Below are 20,170 nucleotides of genomic sequence, written 5' to 3' on the forward strand. Positions count from 1 at the left end.
CTGGTTTGCTCCCCAGGGAGATGGGTGCAGGTCAGTGGAGCCCATAAGACACACACATCAGAGAAACAAGGCAAGTCCCCACCAACCTCAGCACCTCTGTACCTGCCGTGTCCTTCAACCAGAACACTCTTGTTCATCTCACTTGGATCTCTGCTCAGATGTCACCTGCTCAGTGATGCCCTCCCTGACCTCCCTATTTAAAACGGAACCTCCCGCAGCCCGACCCTACACCATCCCTCATCCCTCTCCCAAAATGGAGAGGGATGTTTTGATCTCTCCCCAGCAGTTAAAGCCTGACATGGAGCATCTCCCGCAACCCTGTGGCCACAGTAGACGTAAGGGCCACTTGGTACTTTTGCTGGGGGAGGGGCTGTCGGCTGCTGCACCCCCAGCACCAGGTCCTGGGTGGCTATTCACCGAGGAAATGAACGACATCTGAATTCAACGATCAGACAAGCATCTACTGAGTTCTAACTAGATGCCAGCTTGGGATGAGTCAGATGTAGTCCCTCGGGCACCCAGGCCGGGGGAGGGGGGAACCCATCGGATGACACTACACGATGGCACAATGGTTCCCCGGGCAACTTCGGTAGATTCTTCTCATTTAAAGTGTGCGCAGCAGTGAGGGGCAGAAAGGGAACCTACTCCAGGAGGGGTCGGCAGGCCTGTGGGAGGAAAGCAGGGGCTGCACGCAGGTGAGACACCGATTCAAGACGGCTCCTCCCGCTGGATCAACCAACCGCCTGGCCCAACTCTGCATTTCACACGTGGGAACGCAGCACCTGCAAAGCGACTTGCCACAGGTGCGAAGGGGGTAGGCGGCAGAGCTCTGAGGAAGAGGCCACCACCCGACGTCTCGGAGGGCTTCAATCAGGTTCCCACTGCCCCTTCCCACACGTCACTCCAGCTGAGCCCACGCCCCACCCCACCCCGGGAAAGGGTAGCCGCTAGTGTGTCACTGCACGTCCCCGCCTTTACTTGTGCAGTCCCCATGCTGCCCTCGAGTGGGCTCCAGCCCCGACAGACATTCTGGGAAGTGCTATTGCGGGGCGAAGGGGGGCACCCACGGACCTGGAATGGCCAGGAGATGGGGCCCACCAAGCGGAGGGCAGCCAAAGCCCCAGCACCGGGCAGCTGCGATGACGCACACAAGCTCCCCGGCCCCCAGTATCTTCCGTGAGCCCCCCTCTTGTGTGAACACGGGCTCCTCGGGGCACACAGAAGGCCCGTGAGGCTGGTCCCCACGTGGAGGATGGACCGGCCCTGCTGACACTGGCTAAGCATCTACAGGCATGCTTCAAGGTGCAGATCCTCAGAGGAGCATGGAGAAGGCGTCCCTGAGTGAGCAGGCCTGCGCCTGGACAGGGGGCCACAGGAACATCAACACAAAGGCGCGGGCAGCCAGCGGGAGGGAGGGTGGAGTCCCCCGCAGACCAAGGACTGAGGAAGACGGAGGGGCACCTCGCGTCCAGCCCGACAATGGTCACGCTCCTCGCAGACCTTTCTTTGTGGCATTTCTTTCCCCTCTTGCTATCCTGGCCTGGGCGGCCACTCCAGGGCACAAAGCCCCAGAGCAGGGCACCAATGTCCCATGCAGCTCCTTAGCAGTGGGGCCTGCAGTGAGCCCCGGGGAAGGGGGAGCCACACGGCCCACTCAGCGCTATTTCCCACGGTTCTCCCCCGGCCCCAAACACGGGACCCCGCACCCCACGCCAACATCTCCCTGAGGACGGGGTGCTGTTCACAAATGGGGGTCTTCTTATACCCATGGCCAGCCCACCAGAGCAGTGCCGATCATGACCATGCCCCTGGGACAGCAGCGCTGCCTCCCTCTCCCGCCCCAGCACGCGACAGGAGCGGGACGAGGCACTTCGCCGCCTTTCTTCCGCCTTCCCTGACCAGAGCCATCAGACAGAGCTCTAACAGTGTGGTGGCCCAGAGCAGAGCAGACAGACTGGGGCTGCAGAGGAGGCGGGCTGAGCCCCTCCAAGCCCCACTGCCAACTAGCCGTGTGACCCTAAGCCCGTTTGCTCTCGAGGTGAAGACCCCACCAACCTCGAGCCTTGCGTCTTTCCAACTGGCTCCTCTGATTTCCCCACCCACCGGAGTCTCTGCTGAGCCTTCCTCCTTTCACTGACCCTCACCCCCCAGACACCCCCTACCCCTGGCTCGGCTCCAAGGCCAGGTCACACTCTTACACATACCCTCAGCTCCCCTGCCTGCCTCTCACTTCACTGGATCCACTCAGCGAAACTATGCCCCTGCCCCACGTGCGTACCCGTGCAGGGAACCCACGGGAGAAGAGGCACAGCTGCCTGGTCTCCAGCCACGGGCCAGACCCCTGACGCCCCCGCAGTCATGCTGCCCTGCCCTTTACTCTCCCAGCCACCTGGATGGCGTTCACACCTACTTCCCTGCTCCTCCGTCGCCACCCTCGCTGTCAGCTGAGGATCTTGCTTCCTACTTCACCAAGAAAATGATGCAACAGAAAGAGAATTCCACTGACAACAACAAATGCTGGCGAGAACGTGGAGCAACAGTAACTCTCGCTCACTGCTGGTGGGAACGCAGAATGGTGCAGCCACGTCGGAAGGCAGTGGCAATCTCTTCCAAAACTAAACATACCCTTACCATTCCATCCAGCAATCAGGCTTCCTTGGTATTCACCCAAAGGAGCTGAAAACTTACTTCCACACAAAAACCCGCACACGCATGCTTACAGCAGCTTTACTGGGAACTGCCAAAACTTGGAAGCAACCAGTATGTCCTTCAGTAGGTGAAGGGATAAATAAACCGTGGTCCATCCAGACAGTGACTGTCACTAGGCACTAAAATGAGATGAGCCAGCAAGGCACTGAAAGCCATGGAGGAACCTTAAACGCATATCACTAAGTGAAAGAAGCCAATCTGAAAAAGCTGCGGACTGTACGATCCTGATGATGGAAAAGATAAAACTATGGAGGCAGTAAAAAAAGCAGTCACCGGGGGTTAGTGGAGAGGGAGGGATGACGAGACAGAGCAAACAGATTTTTAGGGCTGTGCAGCTACTCTGTCTGATCCTATAATGGTGGATACATGTCATGACACACTTGACCAAACCCACAGAATGTACAACACCAAGAGTGAACCCTCGGGGCTTCCCTGGTGGCGCAGTGGTTGACAGACCGCCTGCCGATGCAGGGGACACGGGTTTGTGCCCCAGTCCGGGAAGATCCCACATGCCGCGGAGCAGCTGGGCCCGTGAGCCATGGCCGCTGAGCCTGCGAGTCCGGAGCCTGTGCTCCGCAACAGGAGAGGCCACAACAGTGAGAGGCCCGCGTACCGCAATAAAAAAAAAAAAGCGTGAACCCTCACGTAAACTATGGACTTTGGGTGATAACGATGTATCTATCGGGTTGGCCAAAAAGTTTATTCGGGTTTTTCCATAAAATGTTATGGAAAAACCAGAATGAGCTTTTTCGCCAACCCAGTATCAATGCAGGCTCATTGACTGCAACAAAGGTACCACTCTGGCAGGGATGCTGACAGTGGGGGTCTGCGCAGGTCCCGGGGGAGGAGGTATATGGGAACTCTGCTTCACGTTGCAGTGCACCTAAGACTGCTCTAAAAAATAAAGTCTACCTTTTAAAAAGCAAATATGTTGATTAAAATCTATATTCACACACACACACACAAAACAATGAAGCAGCATTAAAAACAATAAAGTAGTCTCTATGCACTGAAAAAGAGAGGACTTCCAGTCTCCTATGGCCACGTCTGGCCTCCAGCATCTGTGCCCACACACTCTGCTCCGCCGCCTGTCTATCCAGATGACGCCACCCGGCCAAAGCCAATTCCTCTGTTTGAGCCCTAGATCCCACTCCGACGGAGGCAACTCAGGGACAAGGCTCCAGAATTCTCTACTCTCTCTGATATGTTCAACTTCTACTCTTTTACTTCACAGTAAACAAAAATAGTAACAAAAACAAAAACAAAAGGATTTCTCCAGTCTTAAAGCAAGCTCACACCACTTCTTCCTCCAGCTATCACCCCCTTTCCTTGCCCCCGACGCAGCTAACCCACCAAAAGCACTGCGCTTGCCGCTTCCAGCTTCCCTCCTCCCGTTCCCTTAACTTTGCTCCAGTCATGCTTGGCCCCGCACGGCTCCCCTAGAACAGCTCTGGCCAAGGTCCCTTTGCTAAAGTCACTTGTCCTCATCTCCCCTGACCCTCGAGCACCCTCGGCCCAGCCGATCACACCCCACCCCCGACGCCCTGTCTGGTCTGCTCCTGGCTTCCCTGGGCTCCGGCACCCCATTCCTCCACCTCCCCGGCCCACCTCCCGCAGGCCTCTCAGCGCTCCGTGCTCGTTCCTCTTGGTGACCTCACCTTGTCCCAAACCCCCTGGAGTTGTTGGAGTACCAACAACTCCAAACTCGCATCCCTGCTCAGACCCAGCTCCCCAGGTCCAGACTCCTCCGTCACCACCTACAGCAGCCTCCAGGCCCGCACGGGGCCTGGTCCCACTGACCTCAGCCCCCTCCTCACTGCTCGGCCTCTTCGCTCCCCGGCCTGAGGCGCTCCTCCCCCAGGCATCTGCTCCATGAACTTCCTTACCTGCTTCAAGTCTTTGCTTAAACCTCTCCTCTTCATTCACCCGATGGGCACCGCTTCTGTGGGCAACCCTGACCTGCCTTCTCCAGTCCCCCTGCCCCTCTTACCACCTCTACTCTCTCATTTTCCTCCCAGCACTCATCACTGCCCACATATATGCTTCACTTATTTATTAATGGTGATTATTATCTGCCTCCCCCCACTAGAATGTAAGCTCTCCGAGGACAAAGGTCTTTGGTCCACAGATCAATCCCAAGTACCTAGAACAGCGCCTTGGCATATGGTGGCTGCTCAGTAAATATTTCTGGAAAGAACGTATGATGAGAAACATACATGAGGACCTAGCTCAAGGCTTGGTACACTGCAGGCACTCAATAAATAAATTACCATGGCTGCGACTTGCTGCCAAAAGAAAACAAACAAAGCCTAGCAAAGCACAGGGAGGCAACGCACCCCCAACAAACCCAGCTGTTCCTTCTGAGCACAGCTGTATCGCCGACAGAAGGGCTCTCCAACAGTGCCGGCGGCGGCACCCAACCTCCCCCAGGTGTCCAGCACAGACGGCCGGCCTCCTGCGGCTCCCGTCACATGTTGGCAGAGGGCCACTATCTGCTGCATCTTCTCCGAACTCAAAGGACAACCTCAAACTGACCCTCACCTGGAGTGAGAGAAACATCTCTAGTCAAGGTCACCGATGACCTCCCAGGTGCCTAAACACCAGTTGGTGAGAACTGAGCTGGGCGAACAGGGGTCGGAAAAGAAGTGCAGGCATTCCGTAATCAAGGGGGCTGAGCTACTGAAAATCCACCTGGTACGAGAATTCACATCGGAGGCGCTGAAAACCCTGGGGTGCGGGTTTCAAAACAGGGTCAGAAGCCCCAGGGTAAACGTGTGCCTGTGAAAACAAGGCACACAGAAAGGGCAACACTCGGAATAACGGAGACGCCTCACAGACCTTTCGTTAGGGACATCGGAACCACCCTAGCAGGGTCCTTGCCTGCTAGAGCCCCCCTGCTCCTCCGCGCTCAAGGCCAAGGCGGCGCCTGGCACTGACCCTGCTCTGCCGCAGCCCCCCACGCCCCCGCCCGCGAGCCAGCAAGCCTCGGAGCTGACCCCAGCCCTGAGGAAGTGTCACGACCCTGTCCCCCGACCCACCCGGCTTAGTCTCTGCTCAGTCTCTGCTCCTCCGGCCTGCAGAGTCTCCACCTCCTCTCCTCCTGCCCTCCCTGCCCAAGTCCCCCTCCCCTTTCTGATCACGACACACACGTGACAAGGGGCAGGGCTGTGTCTTCCGTAGAAAGAGCAGGGACTTCGGAGTTGGACAAGTGAAAGGTCACAGTCCCTACTCGAAGGGCTGTGAAACACATGCCTGAGGGAGAGTGAAGTGCCTGGTGTGTGCTCAGAACAGGGCAGCTACTCCCTCCCCCAAGGGGAGCCCCTCCTCTAACCAGGTTCAACCCTCTCTTGTCAAGGCAGTCATCAGCTCCTGGGCAGACCTGCATCTTACTGTGTGTGGCTCTTAACGTGCTTTGAGTGCTTTGAGCCTGAATGTGGGTCCTAAAGGCCCCGCCGAATATGAGCTCCTGCCCACCTTTCCATCTCCTCTCCCACCTCTGCTCTCCATCCTGAGCACCTCCTGCTACGGTGCTTTCCCAGAAATGCTGGGCTTTTCCCTGCTCCTGTGACGTTGACAAAGAAACACTGTCTCAACCTTGTGCACACGGAAGACACTTTCGAAGGCCTGCTGGCGTGTCAGCCCTGTATTTCTTTCTGGACCTCCCCAGGGCATTTGCCGCTGTGCTCGTGTCTCTTTCCAAACCCTCATCACACGGCACAGTATAGGGATTTGCACGGCCGCCTGCAGCTGTGTCTGCCCATCTTCGTATCTTCTTGCCTGGCGCTTGAGCTCGACACCTTGATCAGGTCCCTCCTTTCATTTTCACAACTCGGAGGAGGACACCCTCAGCTCATTTTGCAGACAAGGACCCTAAGCCCCAGAGAGGCTGAGTGGATGGCTTACCCAAGACCACACGCCAGCAAACAGGGAGATCAAGAGAACACCAACCAGCGCTCCGTCCAGGTATCACAGCGGTGCATGTGCGTACACATACACACACCCCGGCAGCTCAGATATACAGCAGGTGTTTGCTGTATATCACTAATGCCAGGTCAAAGTCACCAAGAATATTGGCAAGCACATTTTACAGAAAATTCACAGTTACAATGTTATACCTCAATTCACTGATGCTAATTCTAAAATGGTCAAAGCAGTAGAAAACTACAGTCAGGCAAAAAAAAAAATAAACAAATAAATAAATTAGACATTAATATGCCTGCCATGTGCTGGGTGCTTCCCATCCGTGTACATTTATTTCCTCCCCATTTAATCCTTTGAAGCATGAACTTATTTCTGTTTTCCAGAAAAGAAACCTAAGTTCAGAGTCCCAAACCCCGTATCATCTTTGTATCCCTTGCTAGCTACTTAACCACCTCTTGCCTCAGTTTCCTCACCTATAAATGAGAATTATTACGGCACTCACCTGAATCCATCAGCTTTCAGTGCAGCATACAGAACCCACTCTAGGAATTTTAAGCAGAAAGGGATTTAACTCAAGGAATTAGATGATTTCAAAATCGTTGTAAGGGCTGAGCTAGGCACCTCTAAACGGGGCCCCCAGGAACGGCTCCCTGAACACAGAACTGACGCACCAGGGGAGCGGCCACATCTGAACTGCCACTGGAGTGGAATGCAACAGGAGCAGGAAGCCACCACAACCCCTCTCAACCCTGGGATGCAGAACGCAGACACCTCCTGCACCGCCGCGGCCTCTACACATTCGGGAAAGGGACACAGGGAGGATGCTGCGGGGAAGCCTCCCATCTCTATGACATCACTAAACAGCAGAAAACAGCCAAAGGGGAGGAAACATGGTCTCCGCCTGACTTCGGCCTCAAATCTTTCACAAACGGGACCTAATTCATGCCTAGAGCCCTGGCTGCAAGCATCTCTGGGAAACATACATTTTTAACTCCCTGGCTCCACAGTGCAGGAAAGGCCCCTAGAAGGATGGACAAGCCAGCCCATCGAATCTAACACACGGCACTCCCTCGTGTGGCAGTTGAAGATTAAGCAAGGTGACCCCTCAGAAGTGCTGAGAATGGCACCCGGCAGGCACTGGGCATTGTCTGTTACTCCCTGTGCCAAGGGCTCTGGCTGTCACGTGTCTCTGAAGTGCGTCCGCCCTGTTGGTAAGCTAACTCACCTCCCTAAAGAGAAAGCAGGGGGCAGATACGTTCCTTAGCACTGCTCATGTCGCTTTTCAAATGGTCAAATCCCAAATGCCTAGATCAGTACAGGAACTAAAATTTTAGTTGCGCACTTGCCCACTGAGTCAAAGTGCCCATCTAAAGATTTATTTTTCTTAAGCCAGTGGTTTCAAGTTTTTTCACACTCCCTTTTTAAAAAAGTGAAATCTTATGGGAAACCCAACAAAAGCAGAGAGCAGGGCCAGGAACCCAACCTGCTCATACTGGGCATGTGCTCTGCCCAGAGCCTCACCTGGAGGATGTCTTCTAACCTCCACGTCAACGCTTCACAAGAGGCACAATTAACCCCCTGTCACCCAGTACACCCTGGGGACCACAGAGGTTATTAAGGAAGTTTCTTGAGGTCACACAGGTCAAAAATGGCAGAGCTGAGGTTCAAACCTGGGTCTGAGCAGCTCCGGCTCTGAACCACCAACTCCTCTGTCTCTATCTTTGAATTACAACTCAGTGCCAGGGCGAACCAGACACAGACTGTGCCCACAAGGACCTCTCAGCCAGGTCGGGAAGCGGACCGGAAAAATGCTTCATTACACTCCTTTAAACACACCCAGGGGCTCCACGGCTCCCAGCCGTCCACAAGCTGTCCCCTCTGCCCCACGTCTTCGCTTGGCGAGCTCCTTCTCACCCTTCAGATGCAGTTCAAGCATCGCTTCTCAGCAAAGGATACTCAGCTCATCTCTCCTGAGAGCTTAATAAAGGGCTGCACAAAAGAAGGTGTAAGTGGTCAAAGGTAATTACTACCTTCCAGCCCGGAGCAGATGAGTAGCCTTAAACCCCGGGCTTCACAGAAATCCCAGCCCTATCTCCTGTGGAAAACAAGTGTGTTACTGAATTCCTCTCATATTTGCTGTCCAGCTTTTTAGATAAAGGCTCTTACACTACACCGGGCTCAGAGGAGCCCTGAACACAGTCCCTCTCTTCTATATAAGATGAGGATCCTGGGCTTCCCTGGTGGCACAGTGGTTGGGAGTCCGCCTGCCGATGCAGGGCACACGGGTTCCTGCCCCGGTCCGGGAAGATCCCACATGCCGCGGAGGGGCTGGGCCCGTGAGCCATGGCCGCTGAGCCTGCGCGTCCGGAGCGTGTGCTCCACAATGGGAGAGGTCACAACAGTGAGAGGCCCGTGTACCACAAAAAAAAAAAAAAAAAAAAAAAAAAGATGAGGATCCTGCTTAAAATATATTACATCAGTGGAAGATAGCCAATACTTTATATTAACTTTTTTTTTTTTTTTTTAGTATTTATTTATTTGGCTGCACCAGGTCTTAGTCACAGCACATGGGATCTTCGTTGAGGCACGCGGGACCTTTAGCTGTGGCACGCGGATCTTTGGTCGCGGCGTGTGGGATCTAGTTCCCTGACTAGGGATCGAACCCAGGCCCCCTGCATTGGGAGTGCAGAGTCTTAGCCACTGGACCACCAGGGAAGTCCCTATAATAACTTTAAATGGAATAAATCTATTAAAATATTGAATCACTGAAACTAATATAATATTATAAATCAACTAGACTTTAACGAAAAATATACATATGTATACAACATTAGTAAATTTCCTTCAAAGAAGCAATTAAATACCAACATTTACAACCTGCTAGCTCAGCAGTCCTCGACAGTTGGGCGATTTTGCCCATCTCCCCACCCCAGCCCTCCAGGGACATTCGGCACTGAGGATATTTTCGGTTGTCACAATTGGAAAGATGCTACTGGCATCTAGTGGGTAGAGGCCAGGGATGCTGCTAAACAGCCTTCAATGCACAGGACAGCTCCCACCACAAAGATTCACCCCTCCCCAAATGTCAACAGAGCCAAAGTGGAGAAATCCTGATCTTTTTCAATCCTGGATTGATCAAAGTAAAGCACAATATGGGGATAAGAACCAGAGAAAGCTTTAGAAAACATATTTTTTAGAAATGATAATATTTATGTTAGAATCACTGATAGCTACTACTTACGGAGGGCCAGGAAGTGTGCTAGGTGCTTCACCTATTTGACCTCTAACCTCGCACAGTAGTTTTATGCCCCATTTAAGGCTCAGGGAGGTGAAGTAACTTGCCCGTGGTCACACAGCTATTAAGTAGGACAGCTAACACGGAACCCAGGCAGCCCAACTCCTGAACCAGTGCTCCTGACCTCGGTACCCCCAACACGCACGTGGGCGCGCGCACACACACACACACACACAGCCCCATGTCAAGACTCGTGCCCCTCACCCCTGCAGTGTGTGTCCATCTCCCCCACTGGAGGGAGCTCCTTACGGGCAGGGACTATCTCTAAGCTCAGGGTGGAGTCTCCACAGGAGGTGCTTACTGCAGCCTATGTGAAGGAGGGGCCAAAGGCACAAACTGGAGCTGGGCCTGGGCTTCCTCGGGGCAGTGGCCGGGCTCAGCCAGCCCTCCTGGCGCTCCTCTGCTCCTGACTCGTCCAGGCCACCCTCATCAAGCAGTCAGGTTCACCAACAGGTCTGCTCCCTCAGGCTCCAAGTTCCCTGACCACCTCCACTGCTTCCTCTGAGCCCCATTCTCCTAGACCGGCCTTCCACAATGCCGCCCACACTGCTTTCTACAACCCAGAAGTGGACTCGGTGAGGACAAGGACAACAGACGGGCACGAGGGTCAAGGGAGTCGCTGGGTTGAGGGGACAGAGTGGAGACACAGGATGACTCAGAAGCCTGGGCTGGGAACCACGAAGGACCAGCTCCAGCCGCAGCCCTGCCCCCAACAAGAACTCACACGGTCCACCATCCTCGAAGTACCTGCTGTGTGCCAGGCCCTGCCTATAAACTCACCTGTAAAATGTTTAGTGGGTTCCAGACATTTTTGCACAGAACCCCCCGTTTTCCTCTCAAAGGAATTATGGACTGAAACTCTTCTCTAACACTTAAGACTCCAGGACAAAAAATTCACTACACTTGGCCCACGATATCACAGATCTTGATTCACTTGTCATTAATATGCCACCTGCTTCCCAAAGGTACTTAATAATGGCTCACAATAATAATGTCACAGTCATCAAAACGAGGGGAAGGAGATAAGAATTAAGAAATAAAACAACAAGGAGACATTTGATTTCTGTGGCACAAAGCCGAGAAAGATTTTCAAGAAACAATCTGCAGTAATTGATAGTGTTTCCTTTCAAAGGAAATGAGGCTCCAACATAGACAGTAAGACAAAGGCAAGCAGACAAAGCAAGATGCAGTCACGACCATCACAACAAACAACTGACGCTGCAACGTTCACTCTGTCTGGGTCCGTACTAAGGTCCACATGTGTGAGCCCACTTCGTCTCCCTGACCACTGCAGGAGTAGGCCTCATCATACCCATTTTGTAGATGATGAAGCTGAGACAGAAAGCAAATGACGATGGGAACAATGCAGGTAAGACTACAAACACGGTATCAATAAATCAACAACACAATAGGCATCGTGTGCTAGGCTATTTACTAACGCTACTTTAGAGATGAGAAAGCTCAGAGAGGAGAAGTAACTTGTTCAAGGTCACACAGCTAGAATGTGGGTGCAGATCTGTTGAATTCCAAAGCTAAGTTCTTTCCTCTATGCTGTTTCCCAGCCACCCCCATTTTCGAGCAAGGGTTCCCAAATTTGCCAAGAACCTCAGATGATTCTAAAAACCTGTCTCCAAAGCCCTTCCCCTGAGATTCTGATCCTGGAGCTCTGGGATGGAGCCTGAAGAGCCGTATTTAACAGGCACCCAGGCGGTATTCATCAACAGGCAAAGTTGAAGACACTGATCTGAGCAAAGGGAACAGTTCAGCCACACAGACCTGATCTGCAGCAGCACTGTTTTAGGGCTATGGCCTCAGTGAGGATCGTGGGTCTCCCCCACGGTTCTTGGGTTTCTCCCACTGAAGGCAACCGTGAAGTCACTGAGTTCTGGGGCCAGGATTCTCCTGCGAGTAGCACAATACCTGTCTGTGGGTGCATCAGAGAGAAGAGGTGCCCCATAAAACCACAGCCGCCATCGGAGAGCTTCTCACTCAGGACTGGTCTCGGCTCATCCAAGACGACCCCACCGTCAGACGATGCGTGAGCCGAGGCAGCCGTAAGTGGACGTGCGCGCCCACAGCCGCAGAAGCCCCGGCTGATTCAAGCCAGCACATCCACCGCCTCGAAGGGACACCCGTACCGCCAAGTGTCCAACACGGGCTCCGCTATAGGCACAGACAGGGGCAGCCAGGTGGACCACGGCGGCGTTCCTACCTGCCAGGCCCTGGGCCCAGGCCCTCCAGAGAGCTGCTGGGGACCAGACGGCCCTTCTGCACACAGTCTCCAGGGCCCTCGGCCCTTCCCTGCGGCACTCCACAGTCTGAGAGTTCACGTTTGCCTATGTGACTGACTGATATGTCCACTTCCACCACCCCCAGCCCGCAAGCCCACCCAAGGTCACTACCGAATTACTCCCATATTGCCTGTCAAGGGCAGAGCCCAGGACGCAAACACAAAACACTTGTTGAACGGAAACACAAGGGCACAAAAAAGAGGCTGTAGGAAGGGCTGCACGGGGCTTAAGGTGAGACACAGGGATGCCAGCATCCCGGTTGGGCGCCTGGGGACAGGGCACCGCGGGGAGTGGGTGGACGGCCTGGTCCTAACACAGGTGGGAACGTGTGTGGCTGCAGTGCAGTGACAGCACACATCTCAGAAGCAGGCCCAGGGCCAGAACACGAACAAAAGAGCACAGCCAGGCAGGAGCACAGGGCGCGCGTCCAGGGGCACCCAGAAATACCTGCCCTGGGTTGTGCCAGCGGAGGCTGGAGTTACTAAGTCCGATATCACCCTCGCCAGCACCCTCTGCTTGGCCCAAGAAGCTCAAGTTATCAGCATAAAGGGCCCTTCGGAGGATAAAGCTGACAAAGGCTGCTGATTTGGTAACAGTGGCCACTTACAGGTCAGCCTCAGACACAGCAGGTCAGAGGCCAGGAAGTGACAAGAGACTGCGCGAGTGACAGGGACACAGAAGTGACAGCCAGCAGTGAGGAAGCGAACAGCAGAATCACCAGTCCTCCGCACAAGTCCACAGGACTCTGGGCTACTGGAAACGGCATAATTTTCTGTATGACAGTGTCTGCTCTGTGGGCAGGAAACACAGGACACACTGCAGACAAGAACAACAAAGCAACTGGTCTGAACTGAATAACCTGGCTCTTCTAGAAAGATAAAGACGGCATTACCTTGTAAAGAAGTTACTAAATGGTCCCAATATTTTCAATTTCCTCCCCTCCTCGGTTTCATCAACACAGTCCTGCTGGCGTAGGTCACGGGTTTCCTTGATGGAGCTCAAGGTGACATCAGTAAACTGTGGGTCATCGTCATTCTCCAGGGTCACGATGGCACTGGAGCTGCTCGTGACCACGAGGTCCAAGATGTCCTCATTGCTGACGGACAGCGTGGTTGACAGCTCTGTGCCGAGACTGGACACGCTGCAGACTGAGACATTGTCGCTGCGGTTCAGGGTTTTGGAGGTGGGGCTGTAGAGCTTCACTGAGTCATAGCCTGTCCTGGGAAACGTGGAGGACTTCCGCACACTCTGTTCCCGCTCGGCACTGGTGGGAGCTGGTGGCGCGTAGGAAGGCAGTGGGCACGCGCTCTGGCAGGCTCGCTCAGGGATGATCTCCGACTCGGACTGTTTCCTCTTCACGTGGACCACGCTGCAGGGGACAGGTTCCGGGTTGCCGATCTCTAGGGTAGGGATGCCTGAGTCCACCGATTGAAGGCTGTGCCGATCTTCTAAAGCACCAAGTTTCAGCTTGGGCCCGTACTCAGGCAACGAGAGGGATCTGGGTGCCTTGAGATTCAGGGGTTGCAGGTTCTGAACGTGGTTTCCTGGTCGACCGTCCAGAATGCCCACCAAGGCTACGCCATTTGTAGTGGTGGAAAGGTTTCCATCAGTCATCTTGGTCCACGGAAAAACTAGAAAAAACACCAAAACGGAAATCAGGACAGTGAATATAAAAGCCAAAGATGCAATTCCTCTGACGCACGTTCAAATGTTCCGACACCCCTTTTAAAAGAGGAATCCTTGAAACAAGCCCTACATACACAAGTTTTAATTCAGGGCCAGAAGCTAGAGTTTTAACGTATATTATCATGATATAAAACAACAGGAAGATAATTCAAACAAAGGATACACCTAGGGTAAAAATACATAAAATAACCATCTTTATCATCCCCATCACTGCCCCCAGTCACATCTGCGATCCTCAGGACAGCACTGGGAGTGTGAGGGCTGTGCCGGGCAGAGAGAAGGGGTTTTGTTTTCCACGTTTTTTTAAATGATAAACAGGATACCTCTGTCAAAAGTATGTGAATTCATAACGCATACATAAGTCAAGGTTCAACTTGTTCTGAGACAGCACAGAAATCGAGACGCCTTCCTCATGACAGAAAAGAAGATGAACTGTGTATGCCATGTGCAGTGAGATGACCCCAAACACATTCAAGTTAGCCATGGGTCTCCATGATGTTTTAGTCACCTTACTCAGGTCTACAAGGCGGGGCATATTATCCCCTTTACCATGGAAGAAACTGAGGCTCAGGTCAAGAAACGGGTCCATGGGACTTCCCTGGTGGCGCAGTGGTTAAGAATCTGCCTGCCAATGCAAGGGACACGGGTTCGAGCCCTGGTCCGGGAAGACCCCACATGCCGCGGAGCAACTAAGCCCATGCACCACAACTACTGAGCCTGTGCCCTAGAGCCCGTGCTCCGCAACAAGAGAAGCCACCGCAATGAGAAGCCCATGCACCACAACAAAGAGTAGCCCCCGCTCGCCGCAACTAGAGAATGCCTGCGCGCAGCAACAAAGACCCAAGGCAACCAAAAAGAAAAAAAAAAGAAATGGGTCCAGGATCACATTGTTATTTAGCCGCAGAGCTGGGATCTATAGGACTGACCCCAAAATAAGCCATAGTAGTGGATGAATGGTATAGTTTGGGGTTATAAAAACCCAGGTCAGAAGGCTGGCTCAGTGAAGACGGATGATCAATAAAGGAAAAAATAAAGGCCATGAACCTGCAGTAAACACACAGGCCCTGCCTATGGTTCTCTGGCCTAAGACTGGGGTAGGAGGCGCATCAGCCTGGACAGCACAGTCCCCTGTGCTCTGAGAACCCTGGGGTTTGTTACATTACCTTCTCCTGTCCTTTTAAAACATCAAAAACTAAAGAAACCTGGTGGTGCCTTTAAATTTGATCCATCGAACAGAAACCACATAAAGAAGGGAACTTTGGGCTCAGTCCTTCCTGGGTTCTAATCCCAACTCCACTAGATTGCCTTGGGAGAATTAAATAAAGTGCCGTGAGAAAGGCATTCAGCAGGCGCCCCCCACCGCAGGCACTGTTAGCAGCTGCTATCATACAACAGCAAACAGCTGAAGGTCTGAAGCCTGGCAGTAACACTGATAACCACCCCCTTTCGGGTGTTATTTTAGCTTTTGCAATGAGCTTCCCGCTCCCCTTCAGGAAGCCTGGTCTGCCTCTCACTGTCAACACGGCCAAAGCAAATTCATTAAAAGCAGAAAACGGGGGAGGGGTAATCTCCCCCCCTCCCAGACATGGAAGGAACCAGTCACACAGTACAGCACTGGAGCAAAACCAGAAATAAGAAGGAATGAATTCAATTGCGGAATTCAGAAATAGACTGAACTGGGCTTCCCTGGTGGCGCAGTGGTTGAAAGTCCACCTGCCAAGGCAGGGGACACGGGTTCGTGCCCCGGTCCGGGAAGATCCCACATGCCGCGGAGCGGCTGGGCCCCGTGAGCCATGGCCGCTGAGGCTGCGCGTCCGGAGCCTGTGCTCCGCAACGGGAGAGGCCACAGCAGTGGGGGGCCCGTGTACCGCCAAAAAAAAAAAAAAAGAAAGAAAGAAATAGACTGAACTATGAATAAAAACTTGAAATATAACCCAGTGAGTAAGGAAGGATTATTTAATCATGGTGTCGTACTAATTGGTTATCAATTTTTCTTGGAAGGTAGAACTACACCAAAACAAAACTACAAGCAAAATTACAGCTTAATACAAATATGAGATTATAAAGGTATTGCACAAAATAAAGTGCTTCCCTAACCTACAGAGCAAAAACTCAGTTCATCCTCGGAAAGGATCTGGGCATTCCCCTCACCACATGGGAACCTGTCTTAACTGTTTTGCAGTTCACACTGCCCTGAATTTCCTGGGCTGCGGCCCCTACCCTGAGTCCCCAGCCAGGAGTTCCTCCCAGGCAAGGCCACAGCAAACTGTCTCTGGAACCCTGCGCTGGGAAAACTCCCGAACCAAACCATGATGTGAAACAACAGGATTCACGACGGGAAGACACAGGAAGATAAATCTGTATACCAATTTGAAAGTTCTACTTTTTTTTTTTAATCAAGAGGAAAATCCAGTAAGAAACATTTTTAGCACATAGTTAAGAGCTAATCTTTGGCAACGCCAAAGGTAATGAGAATTATCCAAATACCATCAACACACCAACAGGTCAAACTGGCAAAAAGCCATAAACACAAGAGGAAAAACTCACAGTAAGCAGAGCCGAGACCCTCCGACAGCCCCAGCTGAAATTCTGGCCCTGCCACTTACTAGCTGGGGAGATGCTCAACCTTTCTGAGCCTCAACTTCCCTCCTCCCCAGGAGTAAAAGGGGGCGATACCATACACCTCACAGGCTGGCTGAGGATAAAGGAAATGAGGTGTGGTGAAGCGCCGGCACACCTGTACCTGACACACGGTAGGTGCCCAATAAATGTGAATTTCCTCCACTCCAGCCACATAAAGAGCCTGAGTACCTGGAAAAAAAACCTACGAATTTAAACTGAAATTTTGACACTAGAATAGGCAGCAACATGGAACAAGTGTGTGATGTGGACCCAAGGACCCCTTCTCCTCTGAGTCGCCAAGATGGAAGCACAGGGAAGAAAGAAACAAGGTCGGACAGAGTCCCAAGCCGCTTGGTGGTGGCCTCGTCCTCCGTCTTCTCTCCTCTGCCTTGGGGCCACAGAGAGAAGCCTGAGGGCCTCTTCTAGGGAGAAGCTGAGGGACCTTTGGGGCCCCCGATGGTTCCAAGCCCAGCTTAAGTTCCTTAAACTTGAGGAACAGACTCAGAGAACAGCCTTCAGAGAAATAAACCTAAAAGGGAAAAAGTACTTCCCCTTGCACCATATTCTAAGACCAAACTCCGCAAGGGCCAAGGCCAACTGTCCTCAAGCCCTTTCACCTGGTGCTACCAGTGCCCTAAAACCAGAAGCCACGCGCCAGAGCACCTGCCTCCCGACGCGGCCCTGCAGGGCGAGGCTGCACAAAGCGGGTGCTTCCAAGAGGGGCTGCAGGGTGGACTCTGGAAGCCAGCCAGGAGACCAGCTGCGGATGGCCTGCCTCCAAATCACACGTTCTCCAAAGACAGAGTAAGCCTAAATTCCCCAAGCCGGCCCAGGGCCCTCTGGATCCGTCCCTGCCAGCCACACCAGCCTCATGCCGTCACCCTCACCTCTCTCAGCACCCAGCCGTCCTGCGCCACTGCCGCAGGTACTCTCCCCACTCTGCCATCAGCGCCCCTGGGGATCTGGGAGCGTGTGCCACGAGGAGACACAGCACCTCCCCTGAGAAGCCCTTCTCAACTCCCCCAGGAGGCTGCAGGCCCCCCTCCTCCTGAGCTCCTTGTGGCCACACCCCACCTACAGCAGTTTCCGTGTCTCTCTCTCCTGGCTCCTGACTAAGCTTCAGGCGGGCACATGCTAACAGTTTCTGGATACCACTGCCTGGTCAAATGCCGAGCATGGTTAAGGATTAAAAATCTATTTGCGGGACTCCCCTGGCAGTCCAGTGGTCAAGACTCCGCGCTTCCACTGCAGGGGGCATAAGTTCGATTCCTGGTGGGGGAACTAAGATCCCACATGCCACGCAGTGCAGCCAAAAAAAAAAAAAAATTGTATTTGCTGAATTAATTATTACTAACAACTACATTCTAGTTGTGGGCAGGTTTCAGGGGCAATCCATCCAAGAAACATCTGTTGAGAGCTGGGTTGTGTTTCAAGAACAAGGTGAGCAGGGGAGGTCACAGAAGAGGAAGAAAATCCATCGTGCTCCCAGCCATGCGTGCAGACGGCAGACCCAGCAAGTGAGCGGTGACCGCCCTGTGCGCCGTATCCGCTGCTAGACTAGACGGCGACCAACACTGTGAACACTTGACAGCTCAGGAAAGTAAAACGAAATTTCCCTCTGCAGTTGTTTCCCAAAGTCTCACACGACCCCCTGCGCAGTGGCCGCCACAGCATGCGACCTGGGCTCTCAGAGTCACCCAGGCACAGCCCGGCACCAGATCCAAGTCTGATGAGGAGCAGCCGTCACCGTCCGGAGGAGAGAAACACACAAGACATGACGCACAGATAAGACGAAGACTTTCTATTCCAGGCAGCAAGGCCACCTGACGTTTACTTACCTGCCACAAAACTGAGTTCTTCAGGAAGCAAAGAGGAAAAGTGCCCAAGAGACTGAAACAGCCTTCACTCCCAGGGGCCCGTCTTTAGTTTAATACGAGTCAGAGAGTGGAGAGCAGCTCTGCCAGTGACTCTGAACAAGGCTTTGGAAAACAAGTCCATCTTGAAGCAACAATTTAATTTTCTCCTCCTTAAAAAGTAATGGGACTAAGTCTTGACCAAGTCTTCATAAATGAAAGAAACAGTTTATGAAACCAAAACTAAATGATTTAGTTAGGGTCCCAGGGGAAGAAAACTCCACTCACTGGTGGCTTCAGGGAGGGACAGCTCTGCCCGTCCATGCAGACATCCTCTGCACTCCTCTCCTCTCCCGTGGCTCCTTCCTGCCCACGGGGCGTGTGCTATACACAGCCTCCCTCGTCCCAGCTCTCCCCTCTGGACACCGCGGAGGAGAGCGGCCCCCTCGCACCCCCATCAGCACGGGGACAACGCCACTCTCCCTGATCCTCCACGGAGGGTGCGCTCATCTTCGCTGCCAAGCCTCCTGTCAACCCAGGCCTGCCGCTGCTCGCCGTACCCTGCCGCTTAAGAGTCAGGCGCACACGGCCCCTTTCTATCAGCCATGGCCTGAGGGCCCATCTGTCACAGATCCAAAGTTTCCAGAGGGCAGGAACTCGGCCTGCAAGTCCTGACAACACCAGAGCACCACCATAAAACTACAATTTCATGAGCACCAGGCACCGTTCTAAGCTCTTAACATGCCATTCTGTGCCAGAGCCCCCAGCAGCCCTCTGCGCCAGGTATTACCCCCACTGCACAGAGGAGGAAACCGAAGCACACAGCTTGCCCAGGTCTCCACTTTCACGTGGCAGCAGCTGGGGCCTGAGCCCAAGTCTGTGACCCCAAAGCCCCTTGGTAAGCTTTGCTACTTACAGCCCTAATGCAGACATCAAGCACCTCCTCAAATCCTTATCCCTCCCGTGAAAGAAGAGGATCTCACAGGTGGGAACAACGCTGGGCTGAGCCAGAGGCAGCAACGTGCCCAAGGTCTTGCAGGGAGGGTCCCACCTGAGTCTTCTCTCTCCAACACCTGCGTCACCCTCCAGAAGGCCTCTCAGGGGTCCTTCACGTTTCCTGGTGAGGATGCTGGTGGGACCGCCAGACTCGCCACAGGAGTGGCTCTCTCAGGCCTTCACCTCAAGCCTAGACCAAACAAAAAGGAGAACCCACTGACCTGTGAGACATCTCCCATGACAATCAGACATTTGTGTAGAGGGCTCACAAGCACCAACCACTGTGAGTCTCTTTCTCTTTTTAATTCAAGCAGTGGAGAGAAAGGCATAGGACGTTCTGCATCTCAGGCGCCTCGGCATTAACAGTTAACACAAGCAGCTGCCTCTGCTCACCGGTGCACGCTGCACGGTGGGCACTGTGTTCGGTGTCCACACCCACCATCTATGACCTATGTAACCTCCCCAGCAACCCCCAGAGCTGAGGACACTGTCATCACCATCTCACAGACAAGACCGAGGTGCAGATGGAACGCAGACTGAAGGGGTCCTGCTGGGGCTGACCTGGAGCCTACACTAAGGTGCTTACTCTTTCCACTGCTGCACAAGCGGCCTAAAATAATGGACTAATGTGCATTACATAGAAAGGGAAAGTCGGGACTTCCCCGGCGGTCCAGTGGTTAAGACTCCACGCTTCCACTGCCAGGGGAGGGGGTGGGGTTGATCCCTGGTCAGGGAACTAAGACCCCGCATGCTACGCGGCACAGCCAAAAGAAAAAAAGAAAAAAAAAACCACAGAA

The 20,170-nt window shown here is 53.3% G+C and overlaps 1 protein-coding gene across 4 annotated transcripts in view; it reads right to left on the minus strand.

Annotated features, from left to right (window-relative positions):
• Nucleotides 1-20,170, minus strand: part of TBC1D14 (TBC1 domain family member 14) — a 103,147-nt gene that overhangs the window by 78,909 nt on the left and 4,068 nt on the right. For all 4 annotated transcript variants that reach the window (XR_013827948.1, XM_079919345.1, XM_079919347.1 and 1 more), the window contains one exon: nucleotides 13,109-13,847. Coding sequence is in view for 3 of the 4 variants with exons in the window: in XM_079919345.1 (XP_079775471.1) it covers nucleotides 13,109-13,830 (722 nt within the window). In the remaining variant the exon portion in view is untranslated. Of the gene's footprint in view, nucleotides 1-13,108; nucleotides 13,848-20,170 lie in introns of those variants that run through there.

Source organism: Stenella coeruleoalba, assembly GCF_951394435.1.
Source record: "Stenella coeruleoalba genome assembly, chromosome: 4".
NCBI lineage: Eukaryota > Metazoa > Chordata > Mammalia > Artiodactyla > Delphinidae > Stenella > Stenella coeruleoalba.